The sequence below is a fragment of the Tupaia chinensis genome, unplaced genomic scaffold (assembly GCF_000334495.1).
Source record: "Tupaia chinensis unplaced genomic scaffold, TupChi_1.0 Scaffold000001_1, whole genome shotgun sequence".
Taxonomy (NCBI): Eukaryota; Metazoa; Chordata; class Mammalia; order Scandentia; family Tupaiidae; genus Tupaia; species Tupaia belangeri.
This window is the reverse complement of record NW_006159427.1, coordinates 2,339,966-2,363,492: the sequence shown is the minus strand read 5'-3', so window position 1 is coordinate 2,363,492 and position 23,527 is coordinate 2,339,966. Positions and strand designations below refer to the sequence as shown.

General features: G+C 45.3%; 1 protein-coding gene across 1 annotated transcript in view; it reads right to left on the bottom strand.

The window, feature by feature from the left end:
* KIAA1217 (KIAA1217 ortholog) overlaps positions 1–23,527 on the bottom strand; it is a gene marked incomplete in the record, with an annotated part of 421,704 nt that overhangs the window by 128,499 nt on the left and 269,678 nt on the right. Inside the window, 1 exon segment of the mRNA XM_027771604.1 lies at positions 5–170. Coding sequence (XP_027627405.1) covers positions 5–170 — 166 coding nt within the window.

Genomic DNA, 23,527 nt, shown 5'->3' with positions numbered 1-23,527 from the left:
CCTGCTTTCGTCTTTGATATAAATGGCGACACTGGGCGACTCCAGCATTTTCATGGTGAGCTGCTGAGGAAAGGCACTTACGAAGAGAGCACGGATTGTGTCTGCGCTTGTGATTTCATTCGGCATCCTGAGCTGCTTGGTTTCGTCTCCGTACTGGAGATAGAGAACTCCTGCACACAGAAGGGACGCGGCCATCAGTCACAGACCAGGACAGACGGGACAGGCGGCGTGAGCTGAGCCACTGCCGTTCAGACGAGCTCGCAAAGCATGTCGCAAGAGGAACCTGCCTGGAATTTCCAAAGAATGTGCTGTCTGGTTCTCATGTAATTACCCACTTTTATTCTTTGGATGCTAGGTAGGTGTTTAAGAGGCTTATTTTCAACTATTTTAAAACCAAAAGCATGAGAAGGTAACCTCTGGTAGCCTAAGGCAAGGGACAATGCTTAAACCCCTTGGAAGGTATATTTAGAATCTGACCCCGCAGGGTGAATTTTTTCTCTCTTTCATTAACTAGTAACTCAATCATTAGAGCAATGAGTTATGCTATAAGGCTTAGGTCATTACAGTCCTTTTTGAAACATGTTAAAAGGAAAGGCTACCACATTTCTGTGTTTGTTTTTTTTTTATTTTAAATGTTTTATTGTTTTGTTTTTTTTTTTTTGGAGAGATTTTCACTGTAGGGCGCATGCGCTCGCCAGACAGAGAGAGAGACATAGAGACAGAAAGCGAGAAATCACCCCCCAGGGGGGATGGTCACGCCGCAATCCCTTCTCCTCCATTCTCCTCTCGGGATCTTGGGCACGCACGCACACGCGCCCGGCGTGAGTTTTAAGCCACCAGGTCCGGGACACGAACCGCGGTCGACTACGTGGGAGTCCAGCGACATAGCCATTACGCTAACTGCTGGTTCCCAAATGTTTTATTGTTTTAAAATTATCTATAGGGCATACTCGACAGAGAGAGAAAAGAGAGAGAGGAAACCACCAGGTCTGGGACTAGAACTGCAGTCGGCCATGTGGGAGTCCAGCACCTTAGTCACTATGGCACTTGCTGGTCCCCGTTTCTGTGGTTTTAATACATATTTCTTAAAAGTTTATCCCTAGGGCCAGTGGGTGGCATAGTGTCAAGGTGCTGGACTCCCACATGGCCAACTATGGTTTGAGTCCTGGACCAGGAGGCTTGAAACACAAGAGGAGCATGTACATGTGTGCCCAATATCCCAGGAGGAGAATGGAGGAAAAGGGTCACACCCCCTAGGGGATGATTTCTCACATTCTATCTCTCCAGCAAGCACATGTGCCCTATAGTAAAAGCTCTCAAACAAACAAACAAAAAACCAAAAAAACCACCCAAAAACAAACAAAATGTTCATCCCATATTAAACCACCTAAAAGAAATGTCAGGTGCCCCATTGTTTCAGAAATGAAATGGAACAAGCTAGTTTTGCAAAGAAAAGCACCAACACAGGATCACAGAGCATTAGAGCTCCAAGGAGCGTGTGACCTCCAGTCAACCAAGCGCCCTTGTGTGCAAGCCTCCGTGGAGGGTCGACACTGCCCAGGTTGACAGTGGGCTTGGCCATTGGGACATCATTAATAAGTGGGATGCAAAATGGAGCCTTGACATGTGCTTCTCCACTGACGTCTGACCTCTTGGCGGGCTCAGACTTGGATGATTCCCCCATAAGTGCCAGCTTCTGAGGCATCCAGCCACACAGGGAAGACACACGGAGGAGAACCGAGGCCCTGGCTGACTTCCCCAGGTCTTTATCCATTCGGTGGCTAGAGCCACGTCATGTGACCAGCCACTGTGGGAGTGGATTCCCCACCCAGGTAAGCTACCCGAGCTGAAGCCACATGGAACCATAAGAAGACACCCCGTCGAAGCCCTGCTGAAATTGCTGATCACAAGCAAATAAGCAAGGGTAGTTGTTTTAAGTCACTATACATACACTTATTTGTTATTCAGAAATAGCTCATTAAACAGGGGAACCGAAGTCCTGGCATCGAATGTGAATCTTACTTTTTGTAAGAATACCATAAGGGTGAACATTGGCAAGAGACTCTTAAGAGAACAGAATGACTTCTGGCTCAATATGGCACTTTGTGAAATAAGCTGATGTCCATTCCGTCCAGATAGTCCATTAATATGACAAGAGGAAAAAGCATAAATTAAAGAATTAAGGAAATGAGAGGGGAAACAAGAGCAGACAAAAGTAAGCTGACATCTAAGTCTTCGAGGGACAAACTCAACCCAAAGCTTGCAGGGTCGGGGACGCTCGGGAAACGAGGAACTGCTCCTTCTGGTGGTAGGAGAGCAGAGTGACTTCCAGGTGTGGGGCCTGAGGAACTATTTTTTCCTGATGAGGCAATAAGATGTCCATCTCTCCCAGTCACCACAGTCAGCCAAGCAGCTCGCCATTGTATCCATGGTAGAACACGGGAGAGGGTCGACCAAACAGCTGGGTTCTGGCTGACCAGGTACAGGGGAGGGGGCCGTGATGCCCGCTAACCCAATGCCAGCAAAGGGCTTCAGCCAGGAAATTGGAGGATCCCCTCAAGCTGATTGGCCTGGGTGAAGGGACCAACAGATATTTTTAATTAAAGAATTATTTTATTTAATTCTATTTATTCATTCAATTAATTTTTTAAAATTTGACCAGAGAGACACATACACACACAGAGAGGGAAAGTGAGAGAGCAAGCCACCAAGTCCAGGACTCAAACCATGGTCACCCATGTGGGAGTGTCCAGTGCCTCAACCACCATGCCACCTGCTGGTCCTGAGACCAACAAATTTTTCAAATTCATTTACTTAATGAGTGAAAGGGACAGAGATAAACAGAAAGAGACAGCACCACCCACAGGCTTGCAAGGCTGCCATCCAGCCCCAGCCTCAGCCAGCCCCGGATCGGGGAAGCGCGTGCCCAGTGTACTCAAGCAGGTCTCTGACCCTGAACCAGGAGCCTTCCCATGCAGTGTTGCCTTGGAAAGCATCGTTTTGCCACTGCACTGCCATACGACTCCCCAGATGAACTGATTTTTGAGGGTAATGTTCAGGTCCTGCCTGGTCACCCCACATGAAGTGTCCTACTCCATGTATACAGGCTTCTGCTTAGCGTGACTGTGTCTTGCTCACACATGAGCAGACTCCCAGGTGTTGACAGGCATCTTATAAAGACATCTACCATGAAAGAAAACATCTAAATAAACAGAAAATAAATACTTGGAAGAGATGGAACAGTCTGGAAAACTGGAAGATTTGTGGAAAAGAGTACTCTGGGAGCCATACGAACAGAGATTAAAAATGCAGCGAAGGGAACCAGCAGTTAGCGTAATGGCTATGTCGCTGGACTCCCACGTAGTCGACCGCGGTTCGTGTCCCAGACCCGGTGGCTTAAAACTCACACCAGGCGCGTGTGCGTGCGTGCCCACGATCCCAAGAGGAGAATGGAGGAGAAGGGATTGCGGTGTGACCATCCCCCCTGGGGGGTGATTTCTCGCTTTCTGTCTCTATGTCTCTCTCTGTCTGTCTGTCTGGCGAGCACACGCGCCCTACAGTGAAAATCTCTCAAAAAAAAAAAAAAGAAAAAGAAAAAAAAATGCAGTGAAGAAGAAAAAGACAAAGAAATCTCACAATACAGCAAAAAGACTGAGGGGTGGGGAAAAGGGACAGAGCAATAGGAAAAACAGGGAATTACACCAGAGCCTTCAGATTCCTGGCAATGGAAATTTGGGCAAAAGAGATTAGGAAAACAGGGAACTTTTACAAAACATAGTATGAAAATGTTCTTTATCCCCACCCCCTCCAAATGTTAGGACCTCAGATTGAAGGTTGAGAATATTTATTAAATGTTCAACACAGAGTTGGTGCTGAGGTAAACTAGATGATGGGAGAAAACAGAAGGTCCTGAAAGCTCTTAAAAAGGGTAAAAACTCAGGCCAGAGGGTGGCTTAGTGGTTAAGGTGCTAGAATCTCACATGGTTGACCGCGGTTCAAGTCCTGGACTCAGTGGCTTGAAACTCACGCTGGGTGCATGTGCATGCATGCCCAAAATCCCAAAAGGAGAATAGAGCAAAAGAGACTGTGTGGCCTGGCCATCTCCTCAGTGAGGTGATTTCGCACTTTCTGTCTCTCTAGTGAGTACATGTACCTTATATACCTTACAGCAAAAATCTCTCTTAAAAAAAAAAAAGCGTAAAAACCCATGTATAAACAATAAAGTATCAGAAAAGCATTATTAACTTTTTTAGCAGAAACCTTAGAAACCAAGACAATGGAGCAATACATTCAAATATCTGGAGAGAAATAGTTAAAAAATTATTAAATTTTATTTCCTATAATAATTTTTTTAATTCACCACAGAGAGACAGAGAGAGAAAGGGAAAGTGAGACAGCAAGCTGTTAGGTCTGAGACTTGAACTCGGGTTGGGCATGTGGGAGCCCAGTGCCTTAATCACCATATCTAGGAATCATAAGCCAGGCTTCTGTTATAAAGGTGGCTCCTTGGTGAGGTCCTCCCAGGGCACCTGAATGAAAACTCCAGCACCCATTCACCCTAATATCTCAGACTCCCACCTTTGCTTTATTTTGTACCTTAGCATTTTTCTCTATGTATTATCATTCATATTTTATTTATTGGTATTGCTTACTATCAGTTTTTGTTTTCTAGATAGAGATTTTTGCTTTGGGACACGTGTGCTCACAGGAGAGAGAGAGGCAGAGAGAAAGAGAAAGCAAGAAATCAGCCCTCCCCCCGGGGTGGGGGAAGACCTTGCTGCAATCCCTTCTCATTCATTCTCCTCTTGGGATTTTGGGCACACACACACTCACGTGCCTGGCATGAGTTTTAAGCCACCAGGTCTGGAACTCGAACTGCAGTTGACTATGTTGGAAGTCCAGTGACGTAACCATTACACCATCTACTCGTCCCAAATATTCCTTACTATCATTCTTACAACCAGTCTTTCTTGCTAGAACATTAAGTTTCATGAGACTGGGATTCCTTTTTAAAAATGGTTTTGCTGGGACCAGCAGTTAGCGTAATGGCTATGTCGCTGAACTCCCATGTAGTCTACCGCGGTTCGAGTCCTGGACGCAGTGGCTTAAACTCATGCCAGGTGCGTGTGTGTGCGTGCCCAAGATCTCAAGAGGAGAATGGAGGAGAATGGAGGAGAAGGGATTGAGGTGTGGCCACCCCCCCGGGGGGTGATTTCTTGCTTTCTATTTCTCTGTGTCCCTCTGTCTTCCTGGTGAGTGCACTCACCCTATAGCAAAAACAAACAAACAAACAAAAACAAAAAACCCTCTCCATATAAAAATAAAATAAAAATAAAATGTTTTTTGTCTTCACCTCTATATATTTACTTAATACCTATGACATGTAGCAGTTTTTCAATAACTATTTGTTCAATGAATGAATAAATGATTTATTAGAAATTCAAAAGGGATATCTCATTTCAGGGTCTATTTAGCTATAAGTTTTGTAGATAATGTCAACAGCCTTATAACTCCAACCCGGTCTGTATAGACATCAAAACACATCCTGAAGCAGCTATCTCCTTGACCAGACTGGGCCTTTGGCATCAGGCATAAGTAGCTCAATTTCCTCTCTTTAACCATCCCAGGTTGATCCTCAGATTCTTCAGGGAGCTACTAATAGTTCTCCAGGGGACCAGAAGATGGCTGTAGTGGTTATGCTGTTGGACTGCCACATGGCTGACCACAGTGCAAGTCCAGGAGCTACGTGGTGGCTAGAAAATCATGCTGGACGCATATGCATGAGTGTCCAAGATCCCAGGAGACTGGAGGAGAAAGGATTGTGGTGTGGCCATCTCCCCTGGGCGGTAATTTCTTACTTTCTCCTCTCACTGTCTCGGTCCCTCTGGTGGGCGAGCACATGCGTCCTAAGGCAAAAGCCTCTACAAAAATAATATATGTAGTTTTCCAGAATTTCCACGCTGTTACACGTTGCTCAGAGTGCACTGAAGACTTTTCAAGCCTGTCTGACCATGGGTCGTGCACTGTTTGGCCTCAAATGGGAAGTGTGGTGACTGTCCCACATAACTACTAACTCTGTATCAAAGGCCCTAACCACTCCTGAGGTGTGGGGCCCAATGAGGCCTGGGCGAGGCCCAGTTAAACCTCATAGCTTCTCCAAAGGGCCTGGTTTTGCTCCCCACGTCTGCACTCTGTACGTGTGTGTGTTTGAAATAAAATTTTGTAGGCTCTGGTGGAAAAAAAGAAACAATCCTAAATTGCAGTTACCTCAGGGTCTGGCTGGTGCAGCTGTCAGCTGGGTCCATGAGCCCAGTTAGAGAATGTGCAAATCCAGAGAGCGTGGAAAGACGCCTTTACCAACAGAGGAGAACGGGCTTTTCACGCTGGATTCTGTTTGCTTTCTCAATTCAGGAAAGGTATTCAGAATGTTTAAGCTCAGAAGGAATTTCATAATGAACGATGACATTTTTTGGTAAGGTGATGTAGTAAAACCCACGAGGTTCCTCGACAGGCAGCATGCTGCGGTGTGTGCTCCCTTGTCCCCAACTGGTGCTGCTCTAAGGTCCCGGAGGGTGTCTGAGGGACTCTGGAGCAGAGGCTTCCTTGTCATGAACCAGGGAAGAGGAGGGTGGACACAGGTACAGGGTGCCTGCTGTATGGCATGTGTTTCATCCCAGCAGCTTATTAGCATGGCACTGTTTCACAGACGGGAAACAGAAGCTTGGAAGGTCCAAATAACTTGCCTCAAAATTACTACTAATGGGACCAGCAGATGGCATAGTGGTTACGTCACTGGACTCCCACATTGCCGACTGTGGTTTGAGCTTGAAACTCACGCAAGGCATGTGCATGCATGTTCAAGATCCTAGGAAGAGGGACTTGCAGTTAGCGTAATGGCTATATCGCTGGACTCCCATGTAGTTGACCACGGTTCGAGTCCCGGACCCGGTGGCTTAAACTCATGCCGGGTACGTGTGCGTCTGTGCACAAGATCCCGAGAGGAGACTGGATTGCAGCATGGCCATTCCCCCTAGGGGGTGATTTCTCGCTTTCTGTCTCTCTGTCTCTCTGGCGAGTGCATGCACCCTATACCAAAAACTTCTCCAAAAGGAAAAAAAAAAAAAAGATCCTAGGAGGAGAATGGAGGAAAAGGGATTGCAGCATGGACACCCCTGGCTACCCCTGGGGTGGGAGGTAATTTGTTGTTTTCTGTCTTTCTGGTGAGCATACCCAGCCTATGAGAAAACAAATCTCTCCAAAAACAACAACAAAAAATTATTTCTAGTAACAAAGATTTAAACCCAATTCTGTCAATGCACAGAGCCTAGAATCTCTCCTTTGAAGCAATTGCGGTATTAATGGAAGTCTCTAGATACAAATCCACAATCCCGTCATGCGGGTCAGCCTCACAGAGCCTCGGGTGTTTTACTGAGGACCACCATTTGGTTCCTATGACTGAATCATCTTGAAAGATAACTTTCACACATCGGAAAGACTTGCCAGTTAGGCATTTCAATCAGTTAATTTAGTAGTTTGTTAAGCCAGAAGATGGGCCAAGAAAGTTTTCTTGAATAAAAACTTTCAGTGGAGTTAGTATATAAATTGGAACCTGAAATGGGGAAGACATTGGCATCTAATCCAAGCAAAAGAATCCAAGCAAAAGAATCCAGTAGAGGTCAGCAAGTGGCATGAACATTAAGGTGCTGGTTCCAACATGGTTGCCTGCATGGTTCAAGTCCTGGACCTGGTGGCTTGAAAATCATGCTGTGTGTGTGTGTGTCCAAAATCCTGAGAGGAAACTGGAGAAGAAGGGCTTGTGGCATGGTCATCCTCCCTGAGGGATGATTTCTCACTTTCTCTCTTGTCTTTCTGTCTGGTGAGTGCACGCACCCTATAGCAAACAAACAAACAAAACCCCCCAAAACCAAAAGCCAAACCAAAACCAAACAAAATAATTCCAGTAGAGTTAACACAGTAGTGAATTTTTTTTTTTTTGGAGAGGTTTTTGCTATAGGGCACGTACACTCGCCAGAAAGACAGAGACAAAAAGCGATAAATCCCTCCCCGGGGGGATTGGCCACACCGCAATCCCTTCTCTTCCATTCTCCTCTCAGGATCTTGGGCATGCACGCACATGCGCCTGGCGTGAGTTTAAGCCACCGAGTCCAGGACTTGAACCGCAGTCGACTACATGGGAGTCCAGTGACATAGCCATTACATCACCTGCTGGTCACTACAGTAGTGAATTCTTAAGATACTGTATTTAAGAGTCTGGTTACATTACCGGACTTCCACATGGCTGACTGAAGTTTGAGTCCTGGACTGGGTGGCATAAAACTCATGCCAGGTGCATGTGCATGGATGCCCAAGATCGTGGAAGGAGAACTGATTGTGGCATGGCCATTCCCCTATTCCCCACTCCCACCAGGAGCAGGGGGAATATCTCACTTTCCCTCTCACTATCTCCGTCTTGTCTCTCTCTTCATGGAGCGCATGTACACTAAGGCAAAAACCTCTTAAAAAGGGACCAGCAGTTAGCATAATGGCTGTGTCGCTGGACACCCACGTAGTCGGCCGCAGTTCGAGTCCCAGACCCGGTGGCGTAAACTCACGCCGGGCGCATGTGCGTGCGTGCCCAAGATCCCGAGAGGAGAATGAAGGAGAAGGGATTGCGGCGTAGCCATCCCCCCTGGGGGGGTGACTTCTCGCTTTCTGTCTCTCTGTCTCTCTCTGACTGTCTGGTGAGCGCATGCGCCCTATAGCAAAACAAAACAAAACAAAACAAAACAAAAACAAAAAAACACTCTCCAAAAAAAAAAGAAAAAAACCTCTTAAACAAAAAAAAGGAATCTTATGATTTAAAACCCTCCCCAAAATGTGTAACATCCTTAGAGGTATCTACAGAAATACAGAAATGGCTTCATTCACTCCCACACACCCCTGTAGTAGGCCAGGTCCATGCCAGGAACCAGGGGTACAAATGGTAAACAAAGAACAACTCCTTTCTTCTGGGAGATGTTTTCTGACAACCCTCTGTGTTCTCACCCCTGCAGTGGTTCCATGAATTACACTATTCTTTAGCAGTTAGCAATTCATACCTAAGCCCAGCTGGCATTTTGTCTCAAACACAGCAGTCATTTGAATAAGGTTACACACATTCCCTGCAAAGGTTTAGCTGGCCCTCTGATGTCAGTCGCTTTCGCTTCCTGGAGAGACTCTCACGCTGCCAAGACCCTTCCCATGGAATAGGTTTTCAAGCAGGTGACAAGGCAAAATGGTGACAGTTGTCTTACAGGGAAAAAAAAGATAACAGAAGTTGTATTCTCCACTGGAAGTCTGGATGGTCTTTATTTTTGGAGTCACCTTTATTCTTAGATGTCACCTGCTTTGCCTTGAGTTGGGTAAACACCAGGCCTTTGCTGTAATACCTGACAAGGATCACATCAACAGTTACTTTCTTTTTCCATTTTTTCACTATAACACCTGATGCATAAAGACAATGTAAGATTCTCTTTTAATTAATTTTTCTTTTATTAGTTATATTTGTGGACCTGTGGAGAGCCTCTGCAGAATCTCTAAAAAAAGTCTTCAAGGGGACCAGCAGATGGCATAATGGCTACATCACTGGACTCCCATGTAGTCAACCGCAGTTCAAGTCCCAGACCTGGTGGCTTAAACTCAGGCCAGGCGCATGTGTGTGTGTGTGTCTAAAATCCTGGGAGGAGAATGGAAGAGAAGGGATTGTGGCGTGGCCATGCCCCTGGGGAGTGATTTCTTGCTTTCTGTCTCTCTCTCTCTTTCTGGAGACCACATGCACCCTAGAGCCAAACCTCTCTCCCCCCACCCAGAAAAAAGTCTTCATAAAGAACTCAGACATTCTAAACAATAGTAATTTTAAGCCAACTTAGTGGAGTCATTACTGTGACCCAACCTAGGCGCACCTCATGAAGGACATATTAGAAGAAAGAAATGTGTACAAGTTTAATATTAGAGTCTTTCCAAAGCAACCTGACAGCATCGCTGGCCAGTCTCACCCTCTGTTTAATTCTATACACACGGGTACGGTGAGGACTCCAGTGACGTGATAGTACCGTTGAGAAGAGCCTCCTGAAAACTGCCTTAAAGAGTCATGGGTGACTTGTACAATCCAGGCTGTGAATGGCTAAGGTGCTGGTTTCCAACATTGCGGTTGTATTCTCTCTCAATGGGTCTTACAGCCCTTTTACACAGCTATTTAGAAACTTGTCTATGAAGAAGCTACAATGCAAAGTCGCACCAGAACTTGCAGCAATACTGACTAAGTCTGTGTTTCCATTTTTAGAAGGGAAACAGAGAGAGAAAAAGAGAGGAAGAGGGAAAAGAGAAGAGAGACACACACACTCATATTCTGACAGGGTCTCACTGTGCAGGGATCCTCCTGCCTCGGTTTCTTAGCTAGGACCATGGGCAAGTGGCACTGTGTGCAGCCTGTTCACACTGGGCCAGGACTGAACCATGACTCTTACATGACCTTGGCCACAGTGCAGTGGTGCTCTTCCCTACTTGTGCACAGTGGCTAAGCCAAGTCCACATTTTAGAATTTATATATTTTCTAATTTGCTAAGGGAACATGCACTTACAGGAGAGAGATTTGGGCAGGGAGGAGGCTGAGAAAGCACTCCCCATGGGGCATGGTCACACCACAATCCCTTCTTCTTCTTCATTCTGCCCTTCTTTTGGGATTCTGGGTGTGTGTGTGTGTGCGTACACGCATCCAAACACACATACACATACTGTTTCTCAAGCTGCCAGGCCTGGGACTCAAACTGCACAGTGAGCTATGTGGGATCTGACTGCCGTAACCACCATGCCACTGGCTGGTCCCAAGTCCACAGTTTAATTTGCAAGGTTACTTAACAATTAAGGTAAAATAATATTATGAAAAGGTGCTATGAGCAGTGCTACACCAGTTATAGATATGTTACAACAATAATTAAATTCTCTCTTGCATTTATGGTGAACTGCAGTTAAATTAAATATTACAGTATTGGGGTCAGCAGGTGGCATAGTGGTTAAGGTGCTGGACTCCCACATGGCCAAGTGTGGTTCGAGTCCCAGAGCTGGTGGCTTAAACCTAACATTGGGCATGTGTGGGTGCCCAAAATCCTGAGAGAAAAATGGAGGAGAAGGGATTATGGCATGGCCATCCCCTCTGGGGGATAGCTGTCTCTTTTTCTCTCTCTGTCTCTGTCTCTCTCTCTGTCTTGCCAGCAAGCACATGTGCCCTATAGCAAAAATCTCTCCAAAAAACTCCAAAAATATTACAGTATCAGTTTGTTTTATAAGGCCAGGATTGGCCTTATATGAAAAAGGACTTCAAATTTAAATTTAACCCCTCTAAATAAAATCCTAGCAAAGCAAACATAGTAATGTATGAAAAAAAATACATCATAATTAAGAATTTGTTTCTTGAATGAAGGGCTGTTTTAATTAGTGTCCATTCCTAATACTTTTTGTAAAGTAAGTAGAAAATCTATATACTAATCATTTTGTAGTTGTTTGGTTTGTTCTAGATTTTTGCTATAGGATGTGTGTACTCTAAAGAGACAGAGAGAGGTAAAGTGATAAACCACCCTCTGAAGGGATGGCCATGCTACAATCCCTTCTCCTCATTCTCCCCTTAGGACTTCGGGCATACACACATACGTGTTCAGTGTGATTTTCAAGCTGCCATGTTTGGGACTCAAACTGCAGTTGGTCATGTGGGAGTCCAGTGCCTTAGCCATCGCACTGCCTGCTCACCCCAAACACTAATCTTAATCGGAAGATAAATGTAAAGAAAAATCTAACACGTACTCATAATTATAAAAAAATACCAACAACGTAAGAAGTATAAAGAACTTAATTTACTTTTATTGGCAGAGGAGGCATGTGCTTGCCAGAGAGAGAGAGAGAGAGAGAGAGTGAGAGAGCGAGTGAGAGAGAAAGAGAGAAGGTGTCCTCCAATGGGCTATGGTCACATCACAATCCTTTTTCCACCACTCCTCCTTCCCGTCAAGATTTTGGTCATGCACACACATCCCCAATGTGTTTTTTAAATTGCCAGGGCTGGGCTTGTGTGATCTAGTTCCCTTAACCACTAAGCTATGAAGCTGGATCAGAGACCGTTCTTAACTTAATGAAAGACACCCACCAAGAATTGCAAATTCAGGGAACTAGCAGTTAGCAAAATGGCTATGTCGCTGGATTCCCACGTAGTTGACTGCAGTTCGTGTCCCGGACCAGGTGGCTTAGAACTCACGCCGGGCGCGTGTGCGTGCATGCCCAAGATCCCGAGAGGAGAATGGAGAAGAAGGGATTGCGGCATGACCATCCCCCCCTGGGGGGTGATTTCTTGCTTTCTGTCTCTATGTCTCTCTCTGTCTGTCTGGCGAGTGCATGCGCCCTATAGCAAAAACCTCTCAAAAAAAAGAATTGCGAATTCAGTATAATGGGTAATAATGAAATGTTAGAAGTATATCTTTTAAGTTTGGAATTTTTATGATTGCATTTGAAGGGCTACCTGACACATTTAGTATGAGAAAAAGAAATGAAAGCTGGGACCAGCAGATAACATAATGGTTACATCACTAGTCAAATGTGGTTCAAGTCCCAGACCCAGTGACTTAAAATTCATGCCAGGCGCATATGCATGCATGCCCAAAACCCTAAGAGAAGACTAAAGCAGAAGGGATTGTGTCGTGGCCATACCCCCCGAGGGGTGATTTCTCAGTTTCTGTCTCTGTGGTGAGTGCACGCGCCCTATGACACAAAGCTCTCTAAAAAACAAATGGTATGTGGATTAGAAAGTGATATGATACAAAGTCAATATTTCAATCAATAGCAACCCCAAATATGAGGGGGACAAGCTGGATATAGCTTAATAATAATAATAATATAAAAAACCATTCATAACAACAACCTGGCTTTGATGTTAACAATAAGTGGAGCTCCTTGCTCTACCGGATATTAGCATTGCTGGAACAGTGTGGTTTTGGCACAGGGCTAGAACGAACAGGTCCAGGGATCAAAACCAAGAGCCTGGAACAAGACGAATCTTTTATGAGGGTTTAATATATGACTTAAGCGTTCAGACAAATCCATGGAAAAATGACTTCTCAATAAATAGTATTAAAAAAATTGACTCATCCTATGCAACTTAAATGCACACGTAAGCGAACAAAGACAGGAATGTTGTCTGCTAGCATGTTAATATAAAATATATCCCTAACAAAACCCTCCAAATCATAAACCATAGAGGAAATGTTGCCTAATTACACCACATTAAAAAGAATATTTTGCATTACAAAAGACATTTTAAATAATGAAAACAAATATTTAGGCCTCGCATGCTCCAGCCAGGATCAATGTTGAGAAAATTAATCCTTAGACACTGATAAGAAAAAAGCAAAATAGGAAATGGGCAGTAATAGACATCTAAAAGCGGGTATCCGTAAGTAGGCAGCTCATGGAGAAAGAAGCCCCAGAGGCCAGTAAACAGAAAAATACTGAGAATTGTGGCGGGGAAAAGGAAATCATGACATAGTATTTTATACCTATCACAGAGCAAAAGTCACTCTAATCGCCTCGAGTGTGGCGAGGACATGGGAAATGCAGTGTTACCGCTGCCGAGAGTGTCTACCGGGGCAGCTGATGAAACTGAAGGTGTGCTTTCCATCTATGTCATTTCTTTCTTTTTTGAGATTTTTTTTTTCTTTGAAATAGGGTGCATGTGCTTACCAGAGAGACAGAGAAAGTGAATAAAATCACCCTACGGGGGGATGGCCACAGTGCAATCCCTTATCCCCTGTTCTCCCCTTGGGATATTGGGCGTGCATGTGCACACACTCGGCATGACTTTCAAGCCACTGGGTCTGGCACTTGAAACACAGTGGCCATGCAGGGGTCCAATACTTTCGCCACTACGCCCCCTGCTGGGCCCCATTTATGTCTTCTAACCTGTCCATCTTAGTAAAAAATCTCACCTGTGGGTGACGGGCCAGGAAGTTCATTGGAGCATCATTTGCTGGTGCTTTGTTCTCAGGGTTTATTTGAAGCACAGAATAGTAATAGCAGTTAAAATGAATGAACTGGAACCCTACCTACTGACATGAATAAATCTCAAAAATATAATATTGAGTGAACACAGAAATTTACAAAAGGATATAGTCAATATGATCCCATTTATGTAAAGTTTTATAACATACAAAATGGTAATGCACATGGTTTTTACACATCATATATATTAGCACCAACATTTACATATTCTGGGAATGAGGGAAGGGAAGGGAAGAGAAAAGACAGGTTTTATTGTTTTCAAATATAAGAAGTTCGAAGCCATAATGGAAGCATAGTTTTCTTTTTAAAATTTGAAAAGAAATTTCGATGGCATTTATGTGCCAGGCACTGATCTAAACACTTGCCAAATATTAACTCACTTAACCTTCTCTACAAGGCTGCTGCTATTAATATCTCTATCTTATAGACGAGGGATACCGAGGCAGACAGAAGTAGCTGTGTTGCACACCCAGGCAGTCACTTTAACGTGCCTTCCATATGTTAAGAAGAGAATAACACCCCAATTTGGCATGGTGGTAAAAGTGCTGGACTCCTACATGGCCTACCATGTTTGAGTCCCAGACCCGGTGGCTTGAAAATCATGCCAGACATGTGTATGTGTGTGCCCCAAATCCCACAAGGAGAGTGGAGGAGAAAGGATTTCAGTGGGGCCATCCACCTTGAACTCAGTGGGTGGATTCCTCATGTTCTTCTCTCTGTCTTACTCTCTAGTGAGTGCACATGCCCTATGGAAAAATCTTCAGGAAAAAAAAATATACTAACATTTATTTAATTTTGTTAATATCTATTACAGTTATGCTTTCTGTATTTCATCCATTCAAAAGCTCAGTTAATCATTTTTTAAAATACCAAAATATTGTCATCTTGATAGTGACCCTCCCACAGAACACCCAGATCTGACCCAGGAACTTAAAACCTGGATGTAGTTATGGAAATTTGTAAGTTTTTATTGGCTTGTGATGAAAAAGTAGGTGTGGACGTTTTGTAACACAAAGACTAAAGGCCGCAAAGAGAAGAATGAGATTTTCTTAAAGATAAAAATAAAAGTATAAAAGAACAACAATCATGGTTCCAAAAAAAAAAATGAATTGGCCTTTTAGGGATATGAAAAGTACAGCTCTTACAGAATTTCCAATGTGTGTTTTCAAAGCCTCAGAGTGACTCTGGCTGTAATTCAAAAAAAAAAAAAAGGTTGTAACCACTCCCACTAGGAGACAGATTTTTCTCTCTCACATGGATCAGTACATTTAGGCCCAGAGATTATGGACATTAGGAAGAAACTGACTGAGTTAATTAAAGATTTTCATTTCTGCGTAAATATTAGCATTATCCACAATAATAGCCATAGTTATTATGGATCAATGAATGGATCTTTAGAAAAATTTTCACTAGCCAGTACTCGTTTTTATATAACTTATACACAGACTTTGAAAAAAAAAAGGCATCAACGTAGTGTCATGAATTTTGTTTAAAATTTCTTTATTTTTAGTACTGGCTAAAAGTTGTTCAGCTTGGAATGGTGCAACCTGTCGGGCCCTCGAGTCGGGGTGAAGACCATTGAGAAATGTGGACACGGTGAACTTGTTTTCCACTCTGTTAACAAAGCTCGGGAGCATCAGGGCATCTCGGAAGAGGCTTTTCAGAGTAAGGAGCAGCAGTGGAGCCTCCTTACACTTTCACACCACGAAGTTCCAGTAATGACGAGAAACAAAGCCAGCCTTTGACAGGGTCGTGAACTAGCGTCAGCAGGCCTGCACCTGTGGAATTCCTCTTCATAGGAGAGGCGTCCCGATGTTATGCTCATGTTTTAAAAACTTATTTTATTCATGATAGAGCATGCAAGTATGAGAGCAAGGGAGAGAGAGGGAGAGAGAGAAAAGCGATCACCCTGGGCAGGCCTGGTGACACCATGGTCTCCTTCCCCAGCTCTCTGACTCATCATGTGAGTCCAGTGTTTTCAGGCTGACCTGGGATCCGAATCCAAGGTCAGCCATGTGGCTTGCAGTGCTACAGCTGGGTCTGCTCCCAGCTATGCCACTACACTGGACCTTCAAGCTCATCTTTAAAAAATAGTAGACGTGGATGCTTGGACCCCCAAAGAGCTTCGCCCTTAGGTGGCACCTCTTTCTCGTTCTTTTCTTTTCTTGCCCCCATTCCTGGACCCCACACTATGGTCCTCGTCCTCTGAACTGTCTCAATGCCTGACCGCCTCTGGGGGCCAGCTGTGGTGGCAGAGTGGTAACCCGACAGGAAGTCCCAAGGTCTCCCGGGGGTACTCTATAGGCACGCACGTGCCATGGTTCGGGCTGGCTGAGCCGGGCATGAGTTGCAGTGTAAAGGGGCCTCTCCGTCTCCCTCTCTCATAAAAGAAATAAACAAAAAAACCTTAAAAAAAAGGGCCAACATTGTGAGACTAGAACATATTTTATCTGTTTGTTAGCTTGACTTAAACCTTTAGAAATATTTAGATATACATACGGTATGTAAGTGTGTATCTGTATTCTTGTGCAGGCAGATGTGTGTGAGATACAGAAAGACGGGGGAGGGGACGCTTCTCAAGGGTCAGCACCGAAGCTGGGGACGGAACCTTGTTCACCTCTGGCACTCAGTTGGTGAGCCACCAGCTCTTTCAACAGGCTGTTGTATTGTTACTTTTTGAGTAGTCCTCATGGAGGCAGATACCTGAATGTTCTCTCCTTCTACAGAGATTTGATTATTTTATTTTTGGTTTTATGCTACATTCAAAAGCTAAGTTGTGCTAAGCTGTTTCCAGTGTGGCCACATTTTATGTATTAGTGAGCTACATTTGTTACTGCTAAAACTCTAAAGTTTTCTTGTTATTGTATTTATTATTATTATTGTTTTAGTTTTTGCTATAGGTGTGCATACTCGCCAGAGAGAGACAGAGAAAGAAAGAGAAAGGTAGAGATTTAGAAAGAGAGAGGGGGCAGGGAGAAATCACCCTGGTGGTGGAGGAAGCGATGCTACAAACCCTCTTCCTCCATTCTCCTCTGGGGATTTTGGACAGCCATGCACACACGCCTGTATGTTTTTCAAGCTGCCAGGTCTAGGACTTGAACCACGCAGTTGGCCACGTGGGATCCAGCTGCCTTAACCTGCAAAGCCGCGTGGCTGGTCCAAGTTTTCTTGTTCCTATTAAGTGCTATTTGCTCACTCCCTGATTCCTCTAAGCTTCTAATAGGCTTTCCTGGGAACGCTATAAAAGTTGCCCCTCCTGGGGGCTGGGCAGTGGGGGAGCAGTACAACATAACACTGTGGGTTTTTTTTTTTTTTTTGAGAGTTTTTTTTTCCCTATAGGGCGCGTGCGCTCACCAGACAGACAGAGAGAGACAGAGAGACAGAAAGCGAGAAATCACCCCCCAGAGGGGATGGTCACGCCGCAATCCCTTCTCCTCCATTCTCCTCTCGGGATCTTGGGCACACACACACACACACGCGCCTGGCGTGAGTTTTAAGCCACCGGGTCCGGGATGTGAACCGCGGTCGACTACGTGGGAGTCCAACGACATAGCCATTACGCTAACTGCTGGTTCCCCAACATAACACTTTGTGAGGCTCACCCCACGGGAAGGTCCACGGCTCAAGTCCAGAGACCTCCCTGCATACTCCAGGCACACGTGTGGCCGTGATCTGGGCTGGACAAGGCTGGGTGTGCATCGTGGTGTCAAGACCCTGTTGGGGTGCCTCTCTCTTACACTCTCTCACTCAGAAAATACATAAGTAATTAAACCTTTAAAAAACAGTTGCCTCCCCACAACAGGCCACAGCTGCCCTGTGGGACACATGTAGAAAAGCCCAACTGGACTCCAGCCTGCTAAGGCAGGGACAGCACCCCTGAGTGAGTCCGCTCCAGGCTTGTCCCTGGCTCTGTGCCTACACCCCGCCCTGGGTCTGCCTGCTGCTCCCAGCGTCACCCCTCCTGTGTCCTCCGGCTGCTGCCAGAGGGTGTGGATCTTCTGGCAGCCTCATCTGTGTCTTCCGTCTTTACTCTGCTCCACGCCCTGGCCCTGTGGGAGAACTAGAATGCCCTTCCCTGGCCCTGGCCTGAGAAACAGGGGTTCCCTAGGGAGCTACTATTTAGGAGAACCCAGAAAGAGGGCACTGGTTAGTGCCCACTTGTCCAAGAGGGCTGCCCAGGATCAAGGCCCAAGGTATACACGAGTGTGCAGGAAAGTGTGAGTGTAAATTTAGAGAGAATGGAACAGAGACCAACCTCTGACCAGCAGTGTTGCAGAGCCAGGTCATTTGATGGCCCTTGTTCAGGTTAGGAAGTGCTTTTACTGTGCCTTTGAAAGGCATAGCTTCTTGTAAGATCTCTGTATGCCAGTTCTTGCTTTAAGGCTGGCTTAGCCCAATGGTTAATTGAGCCGGATTCCCACATAGGTGAGTCTGGTTCAAATCCCAGCTCTGATAGCTTAAAAAACATGCCCCAAATCCCGACAGGGTGGAGAAATGGAGAAGGGACTGTGGCATGACCATGCCCAAATGCATGGTGCTTTCTTCCTCCCTCTCTCGCTGTCTCTGTCTCTCTCTGGCTAGCACACGCACCCTGACAATAAAAGAGATTGAAAAACTTAGTGAGAATGGAGGGAGCTGCTGCCAGTGGAATTCTAGGTGAAAAGAGGGTAAAGAGAACAGGCAATCTCACCCCCAAACTGCCCACCTCCAGCATGCAGGAAGATAAGGAGGGGGCCTAATTCCCAGACTTCAATCTCCAGGGCTAGGCCCATCAGAGAAAACTTTCCAATCTGACCTCAAAAGACCCCGAAAGTCTCTTCATCTACCCTTACTTTTTGGTCCCCTCTGATCCTTTCTGAAGCAGCATTTAAGAGCCATCACACATGGCTACTTCCTCCTCCTCATTAACCTCTGACGTCTCCTTGCTGCCTTTTAAGAGAGGCTTTTGTCACTGACCACAAGATCACAGGGAAGAATAACCATCTAAGGGTGGTTAAAGCGCCCAGGGCCCCCATCGAGCAGCTCTGGAAGTGGTGAGTGGGCAGGGACCTTGCTGACAAAGGATTCCTGCCTGTCCCCAGGCGTCCCTCATCAGCACCTGTAAAATACAAGCCCTGCTTTCAGACCCACCATAAATCACCTTCTCTCTTAGGTAAGAGTTCCCCCTAGAAATGCATCAAGATCAAAATGACAATTGTTGGCAGTCCTGGTAAGAGCATGGGAAAAAAGCAATAAGCCCTGTAGGCATCTCTGTCTTCTAAGTTAGCTGAGGATTTTACCCAGCAAAGTCACTGTATCGGGCTCCCCATCACAGCCCGCATTGAACAAGTCAAGCCCGTTCCCTGGGCTGGAGGAAACATAAATCTCAACTCAAATTGCTATCACTCACTCAAGGACAGAGAGTGTGGGGCAGAGGGACAGAGATGGGGACAGGTAATCGGATACTGGATATTCGGAAAGTTTAGTGGGTAGGATTTCCTGGCAGATTGGACACAAAATGAGAACAAAAGAGGAGTCAAGGCCAATGACAAAGTTTTGGTGTGAGCAACTGGTAAGATGGGGGTGTAACTTACCGAGATGAAGAAGACTAGCAGAGGAATAGGTTTTGTTGAGGGACAATCAGAAGTTCACTTTGAGACTTGTTATGGTGAGGTAGTCAGGTAGGCGATTCGAAATACCAATATAGGGGACTAGCAGATGGAGTAATGGCTATATTGCTGGACTCCCATGTAGTCGACCGTGGTTCAAGTCCCGAACCTGGTGGCTTAAACTCATGCCGGGCGCATGTGTGTGCATGCCCAAGATCTCGAGAAGAGAATGGAGGAGAAGGGATTGCAGTGTGGCCATCCCCCCTGGGGAGTGATTTCTCGCTTTCTGTCTCTCTCTTTGTTTTTCTGGCGAGCGCACGTGCCCTATAACAAAAACCTCCCCCCCCCCCCCGAAATTTACATCTGGACGGGGGGGGGGGAGTCTGGAGGGGAAAAATGAGAAAGAACCAAGACAGCTGAGAGTAAGAGGCTCACAACAAGAGAAGGACGAGTCTGAAGATGGGGTGTGGCTAACGTGTGAGATGCTGGGGCGTGGTCTAACGTGTGAGATGCTGGCAGTCAAAGAAAACACGTGTTCACTGACATGTCAGGTGACCCAGGACTGTGAACAAAGCTGTTTCTGGGGAGTGGTGGGATTGAAGGTCGGAAGGGACAGGTTCAAGAGGACCAGCAGGAGAGGAACTGGAGACAATGACAAGAAACCAGGGAGAAATATTACTATTGTAAAAGAAGTCACCAAGCGTAGCCTTTCACTAGCAGGTGGTGTCAGAAATGCATTTAAAATCATAATTAGAAATTAATTGACGGAGAGTCTTGAAACTGTAAGTATTATAAAGTGGATAAACCAGAATATTTAAAGGCTCCATTCATATATAGTCATTTTGTCATAATGGACAGTAGCTGCAGGAGGATTTAGCAAAATATATGGAGTTAAAGCTAAAAGGTCAGGCCATCTAATCTCAGAATAGCTCCAAACGATGGCTGAAAACTAGCAAGTCAGATGAGATGTTGGTTGAAAGCCATCAGTAATGACAGAATTTTTTGGGGGGGAGAGGTTTTTGCTATAGGGCGCGTGCGCTCGCCAGACAGACAGAGAGAGACAGAGACAGAAAGTGAGAAATCACCCCCCAGAGGGCCTGGCCACACCACAATCCCCTCTCCTCCATTCTCTTCTCGGGATCTTGGGCACGCACGCACACACGCCCGGCGTGAGTTTAAGCCACCGGGTCTGGGACTCGAACTGCAGTTGACTACGTAGGAGTCCAGCGACATAGCCATTACACCAACTGCTGGTCCCATGATAGAAATACTTTTACAAGATTCAGATTACTTTTTTTTATTTTTAATTTTTTTTTGACCAAAGATTTTTGTGGTATTGTTACAATCCTAATGGAAAATTATAACAAACAGGAAAATTGCACAGGATCTTTCATTTGGAATTCTGCAGACACAAACAACTTTTGGTCACAGTGATACATCTGGCAACGGCGGCTAGAGCTGTTCTGGGGCAGATGCTACCAACCCGCCCTCGGTGGTGATTGCTTTGTTTTACAAGGCATGCGTTGTGTGCGAATTGGATATTACCTCTGTGATCTTTGTGGTTTGCTTGGTCAGGATCAAAAGCATCAGTTTCCATCGAGCGCACGTGCCCTATAACAAAAACCTCCCCCCTCCCCCCGAAATATCAATCTGGACTGGAGGGGAGAAGTCTGAGCCAATGAGTCATCATGCTATGGTGACATTTGGCACCAGGAGACTAAATATACATGAGCATTAGTGTCAAGAAGTAGTGAGGTCTGGGCCACAGGTCAATGTGTATAGGGGAAAAATGAGAAAGAACCAAGACAGCTGAGAGTAAGAGGCTCACAACAAGAGAAGGACGAGTCTGAAGATGGGGTGTGGCTAACGTGTGAGATGCTGGGGCGTGGTCTAACGTGTGAGATGCTGGCAGTCAAAGAAAACACGTGTTCACTGACATGTCAGGTGACCCAGGACTGTGAACAAAGCTGTTTCTGGGGAGTGGTGGGATTGAAGGTCGGAAGGGACAGGTTCAAGAGGACCAGCAGGAGAGGAACTGGAGACAATGACAAGAAACCAGGGAGAAATATTACTATTGTAAAAGAAGTCACCAAGCGTAGCCTTTCACTAGCAGGTGGTGTCAGAAATGCATTTAAAATCATAATTAGAAATTAATTGACGGAGAGTCTTGAAACTGTAAGTATTATAAAGTGGATAAACCAGAATATTTAAAGGCTCCATTCATATATAGTCATTTTGTCATAATGGACAGTAGCTGCAGGAGGATTTAGCAAAATATATGGAGTTAAAGCTAAAAGGTCAGGCCATCTAATCTCAGAATAGCTCCAAACGATGGCTGAAAACTAGCAAGTCAGATGAGATGTTGGTTGAAAGCCATCAGTAATGACAGAATTTTTTGGGGGGGAGAGGTTTTTGCTATAGGGCGCGTGCGCTCGCCAGACAGACAGAGAGAGACAGAGACAGAAAGTGAGAAATCACCCCCCAGAGGGCCTGGCCACACCACAATCCCCTCTCCTCCATTCTCTTCTCGGGATCTTGGGCACGCACGCACACACGCCCGGCGTGAGTTTAAGCCACCGGGTCTGGGACTCGAACTGCAGTTGACTACATAGGAGTCCAGCGACATAGCCATTACACCAACTGCTGGTCCCATGATAGAAATACTTTTACAAGATTCAGATTACTTTTTTTTATTTTTAATTTTTTTTTGACCAAAGATTTTTGTGGTATTGTTACAATCCTAATGGAAAATTATAACAAACAGGAAAATTGCACAGGATCTTTCATTTGGAATTCTGCAGACACAAACAACTTTTGGTCACAGTGATACATCTGGCAACGGCGGCTAGAGCTGTTCTGGGGCAGATGCTACCAACCCGCCCTCGGTGGTGATTGCTTTGTTTTACAAGGCATGCGTTGTGTGCGAATTGGATATTACCTCTGTGATCTTTGTGGTTTGCTTGGTCAGGATCAAAAGCATCAGTTTCCATTAGCAACTTACTACTGATAGCATCGGGCCTTCCAATTCCAAAGAATAAACGAAAAATTTCCCTTTTGGAACTTTTTGAAAAAAAATTGCCAGAGGGTACATGCACTTGGCAGACAGAAACAGGGAGAGGGCAGAGAAGGAAAAAGCATCCTTAAGTGGGGTGTGATCATGCAGCAATCCTCTCTCCCCTACTTCTCCATCCTATCAAGCTTTTGGCCATGCGTGCACACATCCCTGGCATGTTTCTCAGGCTCCAAGGCTCAGATTTGAACTGTGACCTGCCACGTGGGATCCAGGTTCCTCAAACACTAGGCTACGGAGGCCAGCTTAAAAAATTAAAATTTTCAATGTTCACGTACCAGACCCACAAAAACTTGCTAGTGTTCATTGGGATATGAGGTCTGACACAAATGAAAAAGTACAGCTTCTTCAAGAGACAGACAGCTCCATGGCTCCTGCGATCTAGCCATTTTGGAAAAAGGAAGATGTCCCACTGATAACTGGGCCTCCAGCATAAAAAACTCGCGTGGTAGGAAGACCACTTACAAGTCTCCTGTCTCTGTATCACTCTTTGTCTCTCTCTACCTCTGTCTCTGTCCTCTCTCTCCCTCTCTCTCTGTCTTTTTTTTTTAATTTTTGCTTTTTCGAATTTTTTAAGGTGAGGGATTTTACAGGGCCCTTTGGCTCCTCCTAGGTCATTATCTTGTTAATAATCCCCTCTCCTCCTCCCAGAACAGCCCTTCTTCAAGAGACAGACAGCTCCATGGCTCTTGCGATCTAGCCATTTCCAATTTTTCCAATTTTTGAGTTGTATTAAAATTTTTTGAATATTAATTTTTTTAAAAGTTTTTCTCTTCTTTTTCTCTGTGTCTTG